We start from the raw sequence: 15512 nt of genomic DNA, 5'->3' as shown, positions 1-15512 counted from the left end.
CATTCCACCCCATTCGTTTCAGCACTTCTTGCCACTACAGAGACAACGAGGGTACAGGTAGGCCTGGTGTAACCAGGGGTCAGGGGCTGGTAAATGGACACAGTATCAGTACACTGGAGTTTAAACACATGGAAGACATTTGATTTACCTTGATAAGCTGGTTGTTTTTTATATAGTGCAAGGTGTTCGACCTGTTGCCACCAGCAACCACAGGTGGGTAAGCCAAGATGTCAGCCCCTCGTGCCCGGCATTCAAATTCAAACTGGAACAATCAATTCAGAGAGAAGAAGCCCATTAGTTCTGGAACAGTAAGCAACTGTGCTGGGCAACCATAGCTCCTGCCCCTACTGCCATTCTCTCTGTCTGTGCAGAAGGCAGTAACCCAGAAGAAAATGAAACCGAAAACAGCATTTCCTGAATGAAAACAGCCCAAGAGTTCTACAGAACAGCAGAAGATGACGCAGAATGATCACTTTTCACAGAAGTGTCTGGAACCCAGTGTTTGGTCTCATAGAAGATCTATCTCTGTCCGAGTTCCTAAATGCTACACTAATGATGTTTTAATACATTTTTGTGGGGATTTGTGCATTTTTAAAGCATTGTTCTCACTTCCCATACAACTTAGCAAATTTTTGAAGTTCTTCTTTATCAAGCTTTAGGAGTGTTTTAATTCCGAAATACCAAAATTTTTAGATTTTGCTAACTTTTATGATCAATATCTATTTTTGTGACCCTGTCTCACTGCCTGATTAAAAGAGTGCCCTATCTTACGTCAGAGCAGAAGACATCAGCAGATTCAGACAGGTTATGCCCAACTATTTGTGCCACAGTCATGAAAGAAATCCCAACTCCTCACTTTCCTCCAATGCTGAAGTAGATAATAGAGTGAGGATGAATTTAGTTAATGTCCTCAGACATAAGAGCTAAACAAGTACAAAGTACCATTACCAAACATCTTTTAAAATTTGCCAAGTTGTGTGGGACAAAATGCCCCACAGTACCCACAATCTAAATGCTTTGGGTAGTGAATTGTATAGTACAGTTCTGGGTGGAGGGTGTTTTTTTAAATTGCATCTTAAATTAAATCAGCTTCTCTAGAAGTCTGCACTACTGATCAGCAGACAGACAGACCCCACTCAACTCAGACATCAAAGGCCACATCCTGCTTGTCTTGCTGAAAGAGGCAATCCTGCTAAAATCCCTAAAACTATTTGGATGAGAAAAGTAAGCAGGATTCAGTCCTCAATTTGTATTTTATAGGTATTTCTGAAAATGCTTCTGGGAAGCATTTGTTTCATGGAAAGGTCTAATTTTTTTGTATGTATGTTAGAGGGTTATTTCAGAGAAGATACTGTAATTCTGCATAGAACTGTGGCAGGCAGTTTGTAATTGTAATTATTTTGGGATGAATTTTGTACATATGTGGGAGGGCTAATAAACTAAACTGTAAAAAGATTTAAGATCACATCACTTGTTATTTGGGTATATTCTGGGTTCAAATGCTAGAGAAAAGGCATGACCAGTGGACAAACTGGATATTCACTACATCTTGCAATGGGTAGGGGGAAGGTAAATATTCAGAATCCCCCAGGACTGAATCTAGAGTAAAAGCAGAAGTTTGTGGAGGTTGGATCTTGGCACTGCTGGGTAGAATACATCCAATATTAATCTCTCCAGACACGCAAAGAGAGCTGTACAGGCATAGAAATTTAGTTCTTAGCCAAAACAACAATAGGAAGTACATCAGTGTGGAGAGCAATGAAATCCTAAATGGGAAAGCCTTATTCCTCACTGGAAAACTCACTGCTCTCTCCCTCCTTCTCCCACACATTTCTGGCTCTTCTCTGACCTTTCCCCCTTAGTGACACCCTATATTACAATTATTAGGATGCAGACTACATCTGACATTAATAGTTAACAATACTTCAAAGAACACTAATGCCTCGTCTCTGTACTATACTATACTAACCCCATTAGTAGTTCCACATAATTGACAAAAGTCAGGTGGCGGTGATCTATCACTTGCTTTTCATACCTTGCACAAGAAAGAGAGAATGGAAGAGCCTGTGGATCTTCACTAAAGCCTCAGACACAATCCCAGAATTCCTTATTCATCACCCCAACAATTTTCCACTTATGCTGACTTTCCTCCAGTCGCACATTACTTAGATGAAGTGTATTAGGACATTCTCCTTGTCATGCACACTCCCAATTCACCTATACCCACCTGTACTGTGAGTTCTCTTCTCTACAGCACACACCACAGGCTCTGGATTCAGCCCCCATTTTTTATTTTGTTTTGTTTCTTTTTTATTTTCTTCTCTCTTTCTCTCTGTCTTTTCTGTCTCCTTTACTTGTTTCTATTTCTTTATTCATTGCATCTTTTTGTCCTTTTCTCCCCTTATTGCTGCTTCCCTCACTACCACACTGACTAGCATCTCACCCCAACCCCCCAGGTGGGAAAGTCACACCCAGGAATATTCTCTGCTCTGCTACGATACTTATTACACTTTTAAAGGAATGGGATAGGCTGCTGTAGCTTCAACGACAATTTTTATTAAACGTATGAGAGGTTCTGAAAAATGCATGATCCAGTTTATAGAATGTGCGGCGCTTCCTTACAGAAGTATTTTTTTTAAAGCACCCTTTAGATTTGCAGTAAGCTTTCCAGAAGCTGCAGCCCCATTCATCTTGCTCTTCTGAAGCAAAGACACTGACACAGAGAGCCTTCTGAGACAGATGTGTAACCCACACTGGCAGTGTCAGTCGCTGTCTAGTGGTTAGTCCACATAAGAGGTTAAGAGTTTACTACAGCTATCAGCTTAGGGAGTTACTCCTTTAGCTCAATGGGTAAAAAAAATCCAGCTTTTAGTATCAAAGGTCCTGGGTTGAAAGCCTGCTGATGGCCCATGCTACACTTCAAAATGTTCTGCTGCCATAATTCAAGTGTAGGCTTGACAGAGCTGCAGCTGTTGGGGAAGGTCTTAGGCATGTCAAAGGAACCAGAAAAGTTGGGTGAGAAGGGGCTTGGGTTCCACTCACAGCTCTGTCCCCTTATCAGCCATAGGCAGCTCTCAGATCCTTTTACTCTTCCTGGAGAAATAAACAATACACAGCCCTCTCTACCTCCGCAGAACCATCCACAGTCCAACAAGATACTGACCTTAGCGTACAGAAATGCTTCATCCACTGGGGATTTGCTGGCAAACATTGTCTCTATAAAAGCCTGTCAAACAACAATATAGACCTTTCATTAGCATGGGATTTGAAGCTGAGGGAAGAGTCTCCTTTGACTTCACTTTCCTTGACAAAAATATTCAAGGTTGTGAAGGATGTGAAGGAAACTGCACCATCCCTCTTTCTCACCCTGGTCTGTAATACAAGAACCAGAGAAAAGTAGCAAAAGAAGGGGAAAGAATGGCATGAGGAAGCAGGGGAGAGGGCGGGAGCACAAAAAAAATCCTTTTTTTTTTTTTTTTAAAAGGACATCAGATATGTAACAACTCCTTGGTTGTCTTGACTGAAATTATGTCAAGGTTGAGCACTCTAGCAGTTCAAGCAGCAGGCCTCATACTCTTTGTGATATGGGGGAGGGAAGTAGAGTATGGTTAACTGAGAGAGGTCAAGAAATTGTGCCTCCATGAAGGGAGATCAGGCAAGACTAAAGTTACCACTCCAGCCTAGCTGAATTCAACCCAGTTTCCTTTTATATGAGTGTACCAGTCCATGCTACCCCACACTCAAGAAATGACTGCCTTTGTTTCCTTGATGGGTTCACATCCCATACCTCTGATGTCACCCTTCCGGCAACTTTCATCCTCTCGATCTCTGCAAGGGATTTGATCAGCCGGAGTTGTTGCACTAGATGATGAATAGATCGGATGCGGTTTTTGCTCCCAGCTTTGATCTCGGCCAGAGGCTGCAGGTAGTCAGAGTGGAGCTGTGTGTGCACTGGCTTTGCAGAATCATACCAAACCATGTTCGATTCACCTGAGACACACAAAACAAAACAGACACAGACTAAGATTAAAGATGTTTTGTGATCACTGTATTAGTGAACTCCGCCTAGACTAGAAAAAGTTGAAGATGTGACATGTCATCTGAAAGGTAATTTCCCCTAGATTTGTAATATGGCCTCATACCTGACATGTGACCTCAGTGTAACATGATATTAATGATCTCCTTATATCTTAGCAGGTTAGTAATATGCAAGTAAACAAGTCTATCTGGTTTTTGTAAATTTAATAATAGTTTATGAAATTAAAAGAATACTCAGTAAGTAAATATCCATTTCTATAAATATTTGTTATTTTCCCCACATACATTTCCTCTTCAGAGCGAAAGCTGCACTAGTCGGATAAAGTAAAGTGGGGGAAAATGTTTCATGACAAAAACATAACCTTGCAAGATTGCATAATGAGAATTTAGATTCCTGAGCTTAGATGCCCTGTTTGATCCCAAAGAACCCATAAGACAAAACCACCTCTTGTTCATGACCACCTGGGGCAGGGGTCAATAGCAATTATGTTTTGGGGTGGATTGTTTGGAAATGCCGTGTCTCTGGCCTTCAGCTGAAGTGAAGTTCTTCAGGAAGAATGTAATTATCCACATTGAAATCTGCCTAGAATATTGGGATCAGCAGCACTCCATTCTTGAAATGGGATTTTTTTAAATGACAGTGAGAAGTCCGGACCTCACATTTTCATCTCTGCATGTCCAACAATTCAGCAACCCCCTTTGGCCTGCTAAATCCAGGGTTGTGAGTTCAATCCTTGAGGGGGCCACTTAGGGATCTGTGGCAAAAATTGGGGATTGGTCCTGCTTTGAGCAGGGGGTTGGACTAGATGACCTCCTGAGGTCCCTTCCAACCCTGATATTCTATGATATTCTATGATTAATTCCAAAAAAGTACTTGTCACTTTAAAGTATGTTTTCTGTTAATAATGTAGAATAATAAATAGTTTTTAAAAGTTCATCCTTAATAGAGCTAGCAATTATGGATAATGAAACCATCCAGTTACACTAGACAGGATAAAAAAAATACAAGAGAGATAAACTCTTGTGCTTTGGGGCACAAGGGAGGCCTACAACAAATTTTCCCTCTGTGCAGTTTATTCTATGATAATCCACTATCGGGCATATTGCACCTCCCTTTGCAGCATCTGGTATTGGCCACTGTCAATGGACCAGATGGACAACTAGTCTGCCTCCTGGGTTCCATTTTTCTTCTCTTGTTTTTTTCAGGTTTTTTTAAACATGTTATATACAGAGAAAAAAAAAGAGGAGAGGTTAAGATGGGGTGGAACACCCCTTACCTTCATCAGAACATTTCTGTAGAGACCCCAGAAGACACTAACAAAAACCATTTGCTTAACAGAGATAGTCATCTCTGCGGCCCCCCTCAACATGCTATAAAAACTCCAGGGCCCACCAGGGAGGATTTGGGGCTCCAGGCAAGGGGTAGGACCCTTGGGTGTAGACATAATTTGACTTCAAGGGGCAAGAGCCGGTGGGGCTTGGGCCATCTCCGCATAGCAGGGTTCAGGGAGAAAGTGCCACCTCCACTCCCTGACTCACCTCACCAGGCCACCCACCTGTCTCGGACGTAGAGGGGATGCAACCAAAAAAATATAACTCAAATGGGGAACTCAGTTCAAAGTTTGAAAACCACTCAGGGTTCAGGCAGGTGGTAGCTAGGGTCTATTTGCAGGCAGGGGGCAGCTCAGAGTCCAGGCAGGGGCAGCCAGGGGCTGTGTGCGGGCAGGGGGTAGCTCAGGTTGCAGGGAGAGGAGTAGCTAGGGACTGTGTGCAGGCAGGGGGTAGCTCAGGGTGCAGGCAGAGGCTAGTTGGGCGGCTCTTACCAGCTGCATGAGCAGTCAAAGGGGGCTGGGAGCTGAGGAGAAGCTGCAACCCCAGGAACCAGCAGCAGATGGGGAAATGCCACAGCTGACCATTCCATACCATCACCAGTCACAGAAGCAGCTGTCCCACACTGCCTGGCTCTGGCTTCCTGCCTACTACCTGGTCAGAGGGCAGGGCCTGAGGAGGGCTGGGGTAGAGGAAGTGTGTGGGGGGGAGCTGCCCCCAGGACTGCCCCACTCTGGGTAAGGCATTGCAGTTTGGGAGGGCAACAACCTTGTGCTGTCCCAACTCTTCTCATGGACACAGGGCTTCAGCCCCGCTGCTCCCAACTTCAGCTGGGGTGGGGAGGGGGAGCTTGGGGCTTCAGCCCCGGGGTGGGACTCCCAGCTTCAGCCCCACCATTCCTGGCTTCAGGCCCCGGGCGGGAGAGAGGCGGGGATCGGGGGCACTGGGTTTCAGCCATGGGGCCCTGTGGTCCCCCTGAAAGGGCTCACAGTCTGCCAGGGGACCGCAGAATCCCAGTTGAAAACAGATGCTCTAACAAAGGTGGAGCAAAAGTACTTAATATATTTGGGCACATTTTGGGGAGGTTAAGACAGGAGGTTGTCTAACAAGAGTGATCTTTTTTATAAGCTTCACTGTGTAACAGAATCTGGTATAACGCAGCAAATATACCACACAATCCAAGAAATGAAGAATTGTGAAGATGGGTTTGTGTATCACCACATATGGTTTTTAAAGTGAATTTAATGCAGGTGAAGATGCTGGGCTGAGAGCCATTAGACATTGGAGTCCTCTAGTAAAAGATCAATACAGTATGGGCAGCAGCAGCGCAAGCTTCCCACAGGCAATATCTGTGGTACTGTACTGCCCCGGTAACATGGAAGGGCCACATTTAGGGGAGAGGAGGAAGGTCAGTCTCTGTGGCCCAATGAATACTTAATTTCTCTTGACACTGACAACAAAGGACCAATTAGTACCACTTGTGTGTTCAGTGATATCAATTCAGTAGTATCTGGATACAGACCTCTAATCCACAAGCCATTAAAGAGCCACAGACAGGTTTTTTTCTATCACGACCAAACTGGGGACAGATTACAATCCATAGCTTAGATGTGAAAAATCTCTTTCCATTCCCAGTGTTATGTGCCTCCCAATACAGGGTCTGGTTGGAACCAGTGACAGAGAACGCTTCCCAATCTTGGGTCATCCAGTCCCTTTAACCTGGGTTCCATCTCATCTCGTTTCCATTACCTTTCAGTTTGGTTACAAGGTGTCTAATCTCCTCTATGGGGTAAGCTTCATCCACTCCTGTCAAAGCTACTGCCCCATCTGTGCCTGACCGTGGCCCATCCCACAGCTCTCGGCTTGGATCTCGCCGTGGTACAAAGAGCATGGCCTTGTGGGATGGCAGTGTCTTGCCAGGCAAACTCTGCAGCACCAGGATGCTGTCAGGTTCCTGGAACCCACACAGGTACAGGAAGTTGGTGTCCTGGTGGAAGGTGTATGGGATGTCGTTGCTCATGTAGTAGGTGGGGTTGGATAGCAGAATCACTGTGTGGTCCACCCCACCCCACTCTTGCGCCTCTTTCTTGATCAAAGTCATCAGCTTGTGTCGGCGTAGAGCATATTCCACCTGTGACAATCCCGGTGTTACCTCCCCTATGAATGAAAAACAAAATGGATGAAGTAACATTCTCATCTCATAATCACTTTCTCCCCATCCTACTCAGGGCTCTCCTTAAAACTCCATGCTAGCTCGCTAACCTCATATCCCCCCATTCCACGGCTCTCCCACTCCCCTGATCTTTCAGAGCTCAGAATCCACTTTCCTCTGCTCTCCATCCTGCCTCTTTGACCTCGGATATCCACATCCTTGGTTCACTCTGTTCCTACACTGTGCAGGGAAAAAGACTCTTTTTTAAACCAATTAACTTTTCTGCTTTAAACTTCTGGGCAAAGATTTTGATCAAGCAGCCTTAGACAAAAACCCAAAGCATTCTGGGAGCAAACTAAAGCCAGACAACAACTACTGGGCGGGGGAGGGGGAAAAGTGGTGGCAAAGCAAACTAAACTTTAACTCTGCTGGAAACCATCAGCTTTTATGGCATCTGGACATTGAACAGAAGACTGTGGTGCTAAGTCTAGTGTTAATTTCAGCAGATAAGGTTGTATTTGGACAGACATTCTGGTGCCATGTCAAGTCATATATGAGTTAATTCTAAAGTGTAAAAGGCAAAGTCAGTTTTACAGGTACCACATGAGATCAGAGACTGAGAGATTGTCCTTGAATATTTAACCAATCAAGGGGCTCAATTTAGAAACAAGCCAAACCTTCCAGGATGATGTCAGACTATTTGATTGAGCAAAGAAAACTCCTCCATAAAAGACCTAATTTCTCCCAATGATTAATAAGGTGGGATCTTTTGAACATGAAAAAGGAGCTACACTTCCAATGATACCAAGGATACAAATTCGCTCTCGGGACCTCACATTTTACCAACCTTCACTAGCAAAGAATAAGAAGTACAGAGAACAAGAGATTGTCACTGAAACCAGAGGGAGGACACAAGAACAGCCTAAGTATTTTAAAAATACTGGAGACTAGTTTAACTATGATTTAAACCAAAGGTGGGCAAACTACAGCCTGCAGGCCACATCTAGCCCACGGGACTCTCCTGCCCAGCCCCTGAGCTCCTGGCCTGGTAGGCTCACCCCAGGCCCCTCCCCTGCTGTTCCCCCTCCTCCGCAGCCTCAGCTCGTTGCCGACGCAATGCTCTGGGCAGCCGGGCAGCACAGTTGCAGAGCCACGGCCTGACCCGGTGCTCTGGGTGGTGCAGCCATAGCGCTGCCAGCTACCGATACTCCAGGCAGCGCGGTAAGGGGGCAGGGAGGGATGGATAGAGAACAGAGAAGTTGGAGGTGGGTGGAGGGGGTAATCAGGGGGCAGGGGTGTGGATAGCAGTCGGGGCAGTCAGAAGGCGGGGAACAGGGGAGTTGGATAAGGCAGGGGTCCCAGGGGAGCAGTCGGGGGGGGGTTGGATTGGGTGGCAGGGGGCAGTCAGGGGTGGGGGGGTCCGGAGGTGGTCAGGGGACAGGGAGCAGGGGGGTGGATAGGGCAGGAGTCCCTGGGGAGCCAGCAGGGGGCGAGAAGTGGGGGGGGGTCAGATAGGAGCTGGGGGCCGGGCCATGCCTAGCTGTTGGGGAGACATAGCCTCTCTTAACTGGCCCTCCATACAATTTTGGAAACCCGATGTGGCCCTCAGGCCAAAAAGTTTACCCGCCCCTGATTTAAACTAAAATTATTCAGGTCTTAAAGGGTATTTTGGTTAATGTCCTTCCTATTTTGAGATATATATATTTTTCATATTCTAATGTCTATTTTTATAATTCTTTTCCTATTTGCTATACTATACTGATCTATATTATAATGACTCAATGATTAAAACTGCAACTCATTTTGAGGTATAAGCTCACTCCTCAGCCTCCTTCAACAACGGCTTTCTAAAAAAAATTTGTATTTGTGGTTTCTAAGAATTTGGGGGAACTTATTTTTCTGAGGAAAGGGACTTTGAAAAATTAGTGTTTCACTTTCATTAAATTCTAACTTTAAAAAAAAATAAAAACATATCTTAAAACCTGTTTGGTCTAAGAAACTTCATATTAGTTTTATTCTATAGCCCTAGAAGAGGCAAAGGGCACAAATCTATTTCTTTTATGGTCAGATACTGAATTCTGGAGTTATCCACTATGGAATTTTGAAATTCTGAATGCTCCATCTCATTCCAGTGGGCTTCATATATGTCACTGCAGGTCTGGTGACATTTAAAAGTTGTTTGTAGTGGCTGGTGTAATTTGGGAGTTCCACTAGCATTATGGCTGTGCCAACGGAGTTTGTAAACTCTTTTAGCCTTAACTATTCATTTTTAGGCTTTCAGAATGACTGCAAATTTTCATTTATTATTTTAAATAAATCAATACCCATTTACAATCCTAGCTGTTTTAATAAGTTTTATGAATTCTTAACTATTCGATAAATTTATTTTTCCCCAATACCAGCCTTGATTATGTGGAACTGTTAACCAATAACAGAATTCTTAGCTTTATTCATAATCTCTTTTCTAGACTGTATGTAATAAATTAAAAATATATTTTTACTCTTATAAATCTGCTTAATGCCTTACTTCTTTGACTTACTCACTTTCACTGATTTCCAGCCCACCTTTCTGATCTCACAATGGTGCACTAACTTAATCTGCTCTCCTGTTCCCTACTGTACCTCTCTAATTTTAGAGTCACCTATGCCGGTGTCTTCCTTTCTTCCTTCTACACACCCCTCCATAATTGAGGGAAGAGGAGGGAAGTGCTCTTTAAATGTGTGCTGCTCTGTTTAATCTGGAATTCTGCTTCCCAACCCCTTCTACTGAGACATATCCCCTCTTTAAATCTCACTTCTTAAAACCTTCTTTTTCTCTCCGATTCACAGAGTATTGTCTATGAAACATTTTTGTGATACAGAGTGTGCAAAGGACTCTAAAAATGAATTAGATTATATTGGCAGGGTAGCCAGCTAAGGAAGTGCCACTGACAGAAATGGTCTATAGTACTTTGTCTGTGGCAAGAGGAAGATTGCATCAGGAAGGAAAATAAATCTGGAATTTGTGAATCTAGTGATTAGGGTATAGCCTCTCTTTGGAATCAGATGCTGTCTCAGAACAGAGAATTCCACAAGGAATAAAATTACTGGAATAAAGTAAATATAAATGATAGTGCCAAGCTACAGACCCTTTTATATGATGTGGGCAACTAAGGTACTTTCTCAGAGAAACATACGAGGGGTGCCACTGGTTAACTACCAACGGCTCAGGAGCCCTTACCTGGTTTGAGAAGGTGTGGATGTGTGAAGGAGCTGGGCTGTCCCAGGTACCTGTTTGGAATCTTCCTCTGCTGGGCAGGCTGGATGGATAATCTCCGAAAGAAACAGGACTTGCATCCTAAAGCAAAAGAATTGCACAGTTTGAAGATGAAAGACCTTTCCAAGTATCATACAGCAAATTTACATACCCTCTAAAGATCTGACTCTTAGCACCGTTCATCCCACTTTTCTTGCAATGATAACTCTCCTTAACTTTTCAACTTGTTGCTTGCATAGTTGACTATAAAACTATTAAAATACAAACTCAAATAATGATTTGCAGATGAAATAAATATAGCAGTTATAACCATGGACTAAGATGAATAAATTACATAAAGTTAAGGTACATTGGCATTGACAAACCAGTGACTGCATGCTTGAAAGAGGAGAGTTGTGCTGGTTTGTGTGTGATTAATCTCCTCTATCTGTGTACAATGCCATGTAGGGAAAATGAAATGTTTAATTTACCCACAAAAAAAGATTGCACTAGCGCCAACACGGTCAACCAACCTCCCCCACCCCCACCATCCTCCCAATATACTTTGATCATGTACTCAAAGGCCCACCTTATGGGGGAAAAGGGTAGTTAGTTTTTATGGCCTTTGCAATCAATCTTTGTACGAAGACTGCCAACGAAAGGGCAGCGAGTGTCATTGTGACATTTGTTGTGATAGACGTATTCATATGGAGGCTGCCTCAGAGTCTCCTCTTAGTACTTAACTAAGTTATTTACTATCATCCTAAACTGAATTGGAACTAGTCATTCAGAAGTGAAAGTCTCCATAGCCTATCCCAATCCCAAGAGCCCAGACAATTACAATAAGAACTAGCAGTGTGTAGAGAGGTTGGGGAACTGCATAGGAAGAGAGAAACAAGAACATGATAATTTTAATATCACTGAATATCCCTTATCTATTTATCCTCAAAACAACTTTCTAGATTTGGATTTTTAATTATTATTTTAGCAAGTCTGTATCACAGTCCTTCACTACTGGATAACTGCTGTGGTGCCTGGCTACAGGACTGCCAAATGCTAGTTGGGACTTAACTAAATAATTGAGTTCCCCAGTCACAGCCACCTCCTGCACCCAGCAACTAGACCCTCTGACCTTAATTCTCCTTTACATCACTCAGGCTTGAGCTACACCACAGAGTCGAAGCAAGGCATTTTACGTCGACCTAATTATGTCAGTGTCTACACTACACCCTTGCTCCTGCTGACACAAGTGCCCTACTACACAGACATCATAACTCCACCTCCACAAGAGACGTAGGGCTTAGTTAGTGTCTACACAGACACTGCAGGTTACTTATATCGACTGTTAGCTGTCATTATTGTCAATTTTACCACTCCATGGAACAGTGAAATTGACAAGAAAGCTGGGCTGTCACCATGGGGTATGTGGGAGCTCCAGCTAGAGGCCAGTTGCCGCCCAGTCTCCCCACTCACTGCCAGATTGCATCCACCCTGCTTCTGATGGCCCGCCCAGTGGCTCCCTGTAGAGAGCCTGGGAGCCACCTGGACTCCAGGTGCAGAGCTCCCAGCCAGGAGCAGCCAGAATCCTGGCAGCAGGGAGCTGAGGGCCCAGGGTGAGCAGGAGCTGAGAGCTGGGGCGGGGAGGCTCCTAGCAGGGAGCTGCCTGAGGAGCTGAGAGCCCAGGCTCTCAGCCCCCCACACTACCCCTCTTAAGTCAGGGAAGTACTTCTGGTGGGGATGCACACTACTGAGAGAAGGAAGGTAGTGTGGACATGAACCACTGCAGTAATCATAGAATCATAGAATATCAGGGTTGGAAGGGACCCCAGAAGGTCATCTAGTCCAACCCCCTGCTCAAAGCAGGACCAATTCCCAGTTAAATCATCCCAGCCAGGGCTTTGTCAAGCCTGACCTTAAAAACCTCTAAGGAAGGAGATTCTACCACCTCCCTAGGTAACGCATTCCAGTGTTTCACCACCCTCTTAGTGAAAAAGTTTTTCCTAATATCCAATCTAAACCTCCCCCACTGAGGTAATGACTTGTGGTTGTAAGTTGATTTAACATAGGTGGATGTAAGTTTCTAGTGTAGACATGCCCTCATGCAGTGCCCATTATAAGGTCCTTTTATACTGCTAGGGTAGTATAAAGAATCCTGGTTATGGCCTGGTCTACACTTAAAATTTAGGTTCACAAAACTACGGCGCTCAAGGGTCTGAAAAATCCAGACCAAGCACCATAGCTATGCTGACCGAATCCCTCATGTAGATGCAGCTAAGTCAACAGAAGAATGCTTCCATCAACCTAGCTACTACTGCTTGCGGGGGGGGTGGGGTGGGGGACATGTGTTTCCTACAGCAGTGAATTAACACCTTCCCTCACTGTAGGCTGTGTCTACACCATAGGGTTATGCTATTGTAGCTACGCCACTATACACCCCACAGTATAGATGTGGTCTATATCTACACTACAGATTCTACGTCAACATAGCTATGCTGGAATAGCCCCCTAGAGCAGTACTGAGTCGCGGAATATAAGGCGCTGGGTTGCGGTGGCTCTGGTCAGTACCGGTGACTGGGCCATTAAGAGTCCCGTCAGCGGTGCTGCCTGACTAAGGCAGGCTAGTCCCTACCTGTTCTGACACTGTGCTGCGCCCCGGAAGAAAAGCTTTTGTTTTTTCGATTGGACTAATTCCTCCAGTCTTTGGAAACTAAATACTGCTTCATGGTGCAAGTGGGAGTATCAGGAAGCAAAGCTAACTAGTCTTTCTTCATTCTCCAAGCTAAGAACAAAGGCCCAGATCCTCAAAGGTTTCAATGGGAGTTAGGCCTCTAAGTACCTTTGAGGATCTGGACCTATATGTACATAAATATAAAGTATAAAGGGGGGACACAAAAATTTGACTTTTAAAATCTTTCAGTTTTACTAATTTAAGATTCTTTCCTTATCTATACATTTATCATTTCCTTATCTATACATTTTTCAAAAATATGATTCTTGGTCTGCCAGCAACCTGTTAGTGCTTGTAAAGTGCTTTGACCCTTTTATGCGTGTGCTGTATAAGTAAGGCCTGGATCCTTCAAGGAGCTATGTGCAACTGCAGGAGTATGCCAAAAACTGATACTTGGTTTTAACCGTCTTCTAAAATGGGAAGTAAAATACATTTTTAAACAGCTTTCAGCCACACTTTGTTTTGTATTGCAGTGGATATCCTACCTTTACAAACCTTGAAATTTTCAACTTTGAAAGCAGAAGTGAGGTACCTGTATTTTCCTTAACATCAATTTTACCAATAAAAAGAAAACAAATATTTGACTCACATTATTAGTAACAAAAAGGGAATTAACATGTGCGTTAATGACATCTTGAACATCTGGTAAATGCATCTGGTGATTATTATTTCTAATTCCCCCCCCCCCGCGGTCTATTTTACACTTTACCATGACAATCAAATTAGTTGAACTGGGTTATTAAAGATACAGTGGAAAGGCCAAACAGTCTCTGGGTCCTTAAATGCATGGAGGAAAAAAGGTGGCGGCAGTGGGAAGACAGACACGGGCTATCGAGCGACGAAGCGGGCACCTCGCAGCAGTGAGTGCCAGGCCCCCAGGAGGGGGGAGAGATTCGCCATTAGGAGGAATTAAAGTCTCTGACCTGATAAGCTGCACAAGCCCCTCACGGCCGGGATAAGCCTCTGAACTGGGAGCCACGGCATGGCTGCGCCCCGCGCCGGGACCGCGCTACTGCAGGATGCCTGGTTCTGTACGGAAACCAGCGCCCCACATCTTCTGCGCTACTGCGGCTGCCATCCCCACCCCCACACGTGGCAGCGCTCCCAGCCGCCTCGGATAGACCGCTCACACATTGCGGGGCCTTCTGAGCCGACGACCCTGGATGATTACATCATCTACAAGCGCCCATTCCCCTGCGTGTTCCAAGCCTTAGGTGGCCACACAAACCGCCGCCGGTCTATAAAGAAGGTGCCTCAGGCGATTGCTAGCGGCTACCCGGCCAACACCGAGCAGGGTCTTGCGTGAATCGAGGAGGCGGCTGATGACGTAACAGAGGGGGAAGGGGGGGTTGTCGGACGGGCGCGTGGAGGCAGGGCATGTAACGGACAGTCACACGTTCGCCTTCTAGAAGGTTCCGGCAGCCGCGTCGCGGAGGGGCCGAGAGGCGGGGCTTCGGCGGGGGCGGGGGGCCGCGGACCCTGGAGGCGGAGCCGCGGGACGCAGTAGCAGGGGCCGGGAGGCGGAGCTGCGCGGGGAGCCGGGGCTGGGCAGTTCCAGCGCGGCGCTGCGTGGGCCCGGCCGGCCATGGATCCGCGGAAGGTGAGCGAGCTGCGGGCCTTTGTGAAGCTCTGCAAGGAGAGCCCGGGCCTGCTGCACAGCGAGGAGCTGCGCTTCCTGCGCGAGTGGGTGGAGAGGTGAGTCGGCGCCGCGTGCCGGGCGGGGCGCCGCGGGGCCAGGGCGCGGCCTCTTCCGCGCTGTAACGGGGCGCGGCGCGTGGCGGGAAGGCGAGCAGCCCTGGCCGTGTCTGGCCCCCCCCCCCTCCCTCCAGCCACGGGGCGCTCGGCTTAGGGTCTAACCCGGGCTGTGGGATGACCCATGCCTTGCCCCGCGTAGCTGCAGCAGTTGTCCGTCTGGCTCAAAAAATCTGCCCACGGTGTAACTGGCTAGTTCAGCGCTACAAGAGTAACTAGCAGCAAGGGGCATCCACCGTATAGCACATGTTAAAACTCCTTCAAACCCCAGCTCCTAC

The 15512-nt window shown here is 45.8% G+C and overlaps 2 protein-coding genes across 2 annotated transcripts in view; one reads left to right on the top strand and one right to left on the bottom strand.

Moving 5' to 3' along the window:
- Positions 1-14911, bottom strand: part of XPNPEP3 (X-prolyl aminopeptidase 3) — a 28493-nt gene extending 13582 nt beyond the window's left edge. Inside the window, exons 1-6 of the mRNA XM_073327135.2 lie at positions 14406-14911; positions 10740-10856; positions 7117-7524; positions 3788-3990; positions 3164-3226; positions 149-262 (exon numbers count right to left, since the gene is read on the bottom strand). Of these exons, the coding sequence (XP_073183236.1) occupies positions 149-262; positions 3164-3226; positions 3788-3990; positions 7117-7524; positions 10740-10856; positions 14406-14466 (966 nt within the window). The 5' untranslated portion in view covers positions 14467-14911. The remainder of the gene's footprint in view (positions 1-148; positions 263-3163; positions 3227-3787; positions 3991-7116; positions 7525-10739; positions 10857-14405) is intronic.
- The window catches only part of ST13 (ST13 Hsp70 interacting protein), a 32697-nt gene continuing 32034 nt past the window's right edge, over positions 14850-15512 (top strand). The window contains exon 1 of the mRNA XM_073327136.2: positions 14850-15177. Within this exon, the coding sequence (XP_073183237.1) occupies positions 15068-15177 (110 nt within the window). The 5' untranslated portion in view covers positions 14850-15067. The remainder of the gene's footprint in view (positions 15178-15512) is intronic.

The sequence above is a fragment of the Lepidochelys kempii genome, chromosome 1, assembly GCF_965140285.1.
Source record: "Lepidochelys kempii isolate rLepKem1 chromosome 1, rLepKem1.hap1, whole genome shotgun sequence".
In the NCBI taxonomy this organism is placed as follows: Eukaryota; Metazoa; Chordata; order Testudines; family Cheloniidae; genus Lepidochelys; species Lepidochelys kempii.
The sequence above is the reverse complement of the archived record's forward strand: the minus strand, read 5'-3'. Positions and strand labels throughout refer to the sequence as shown.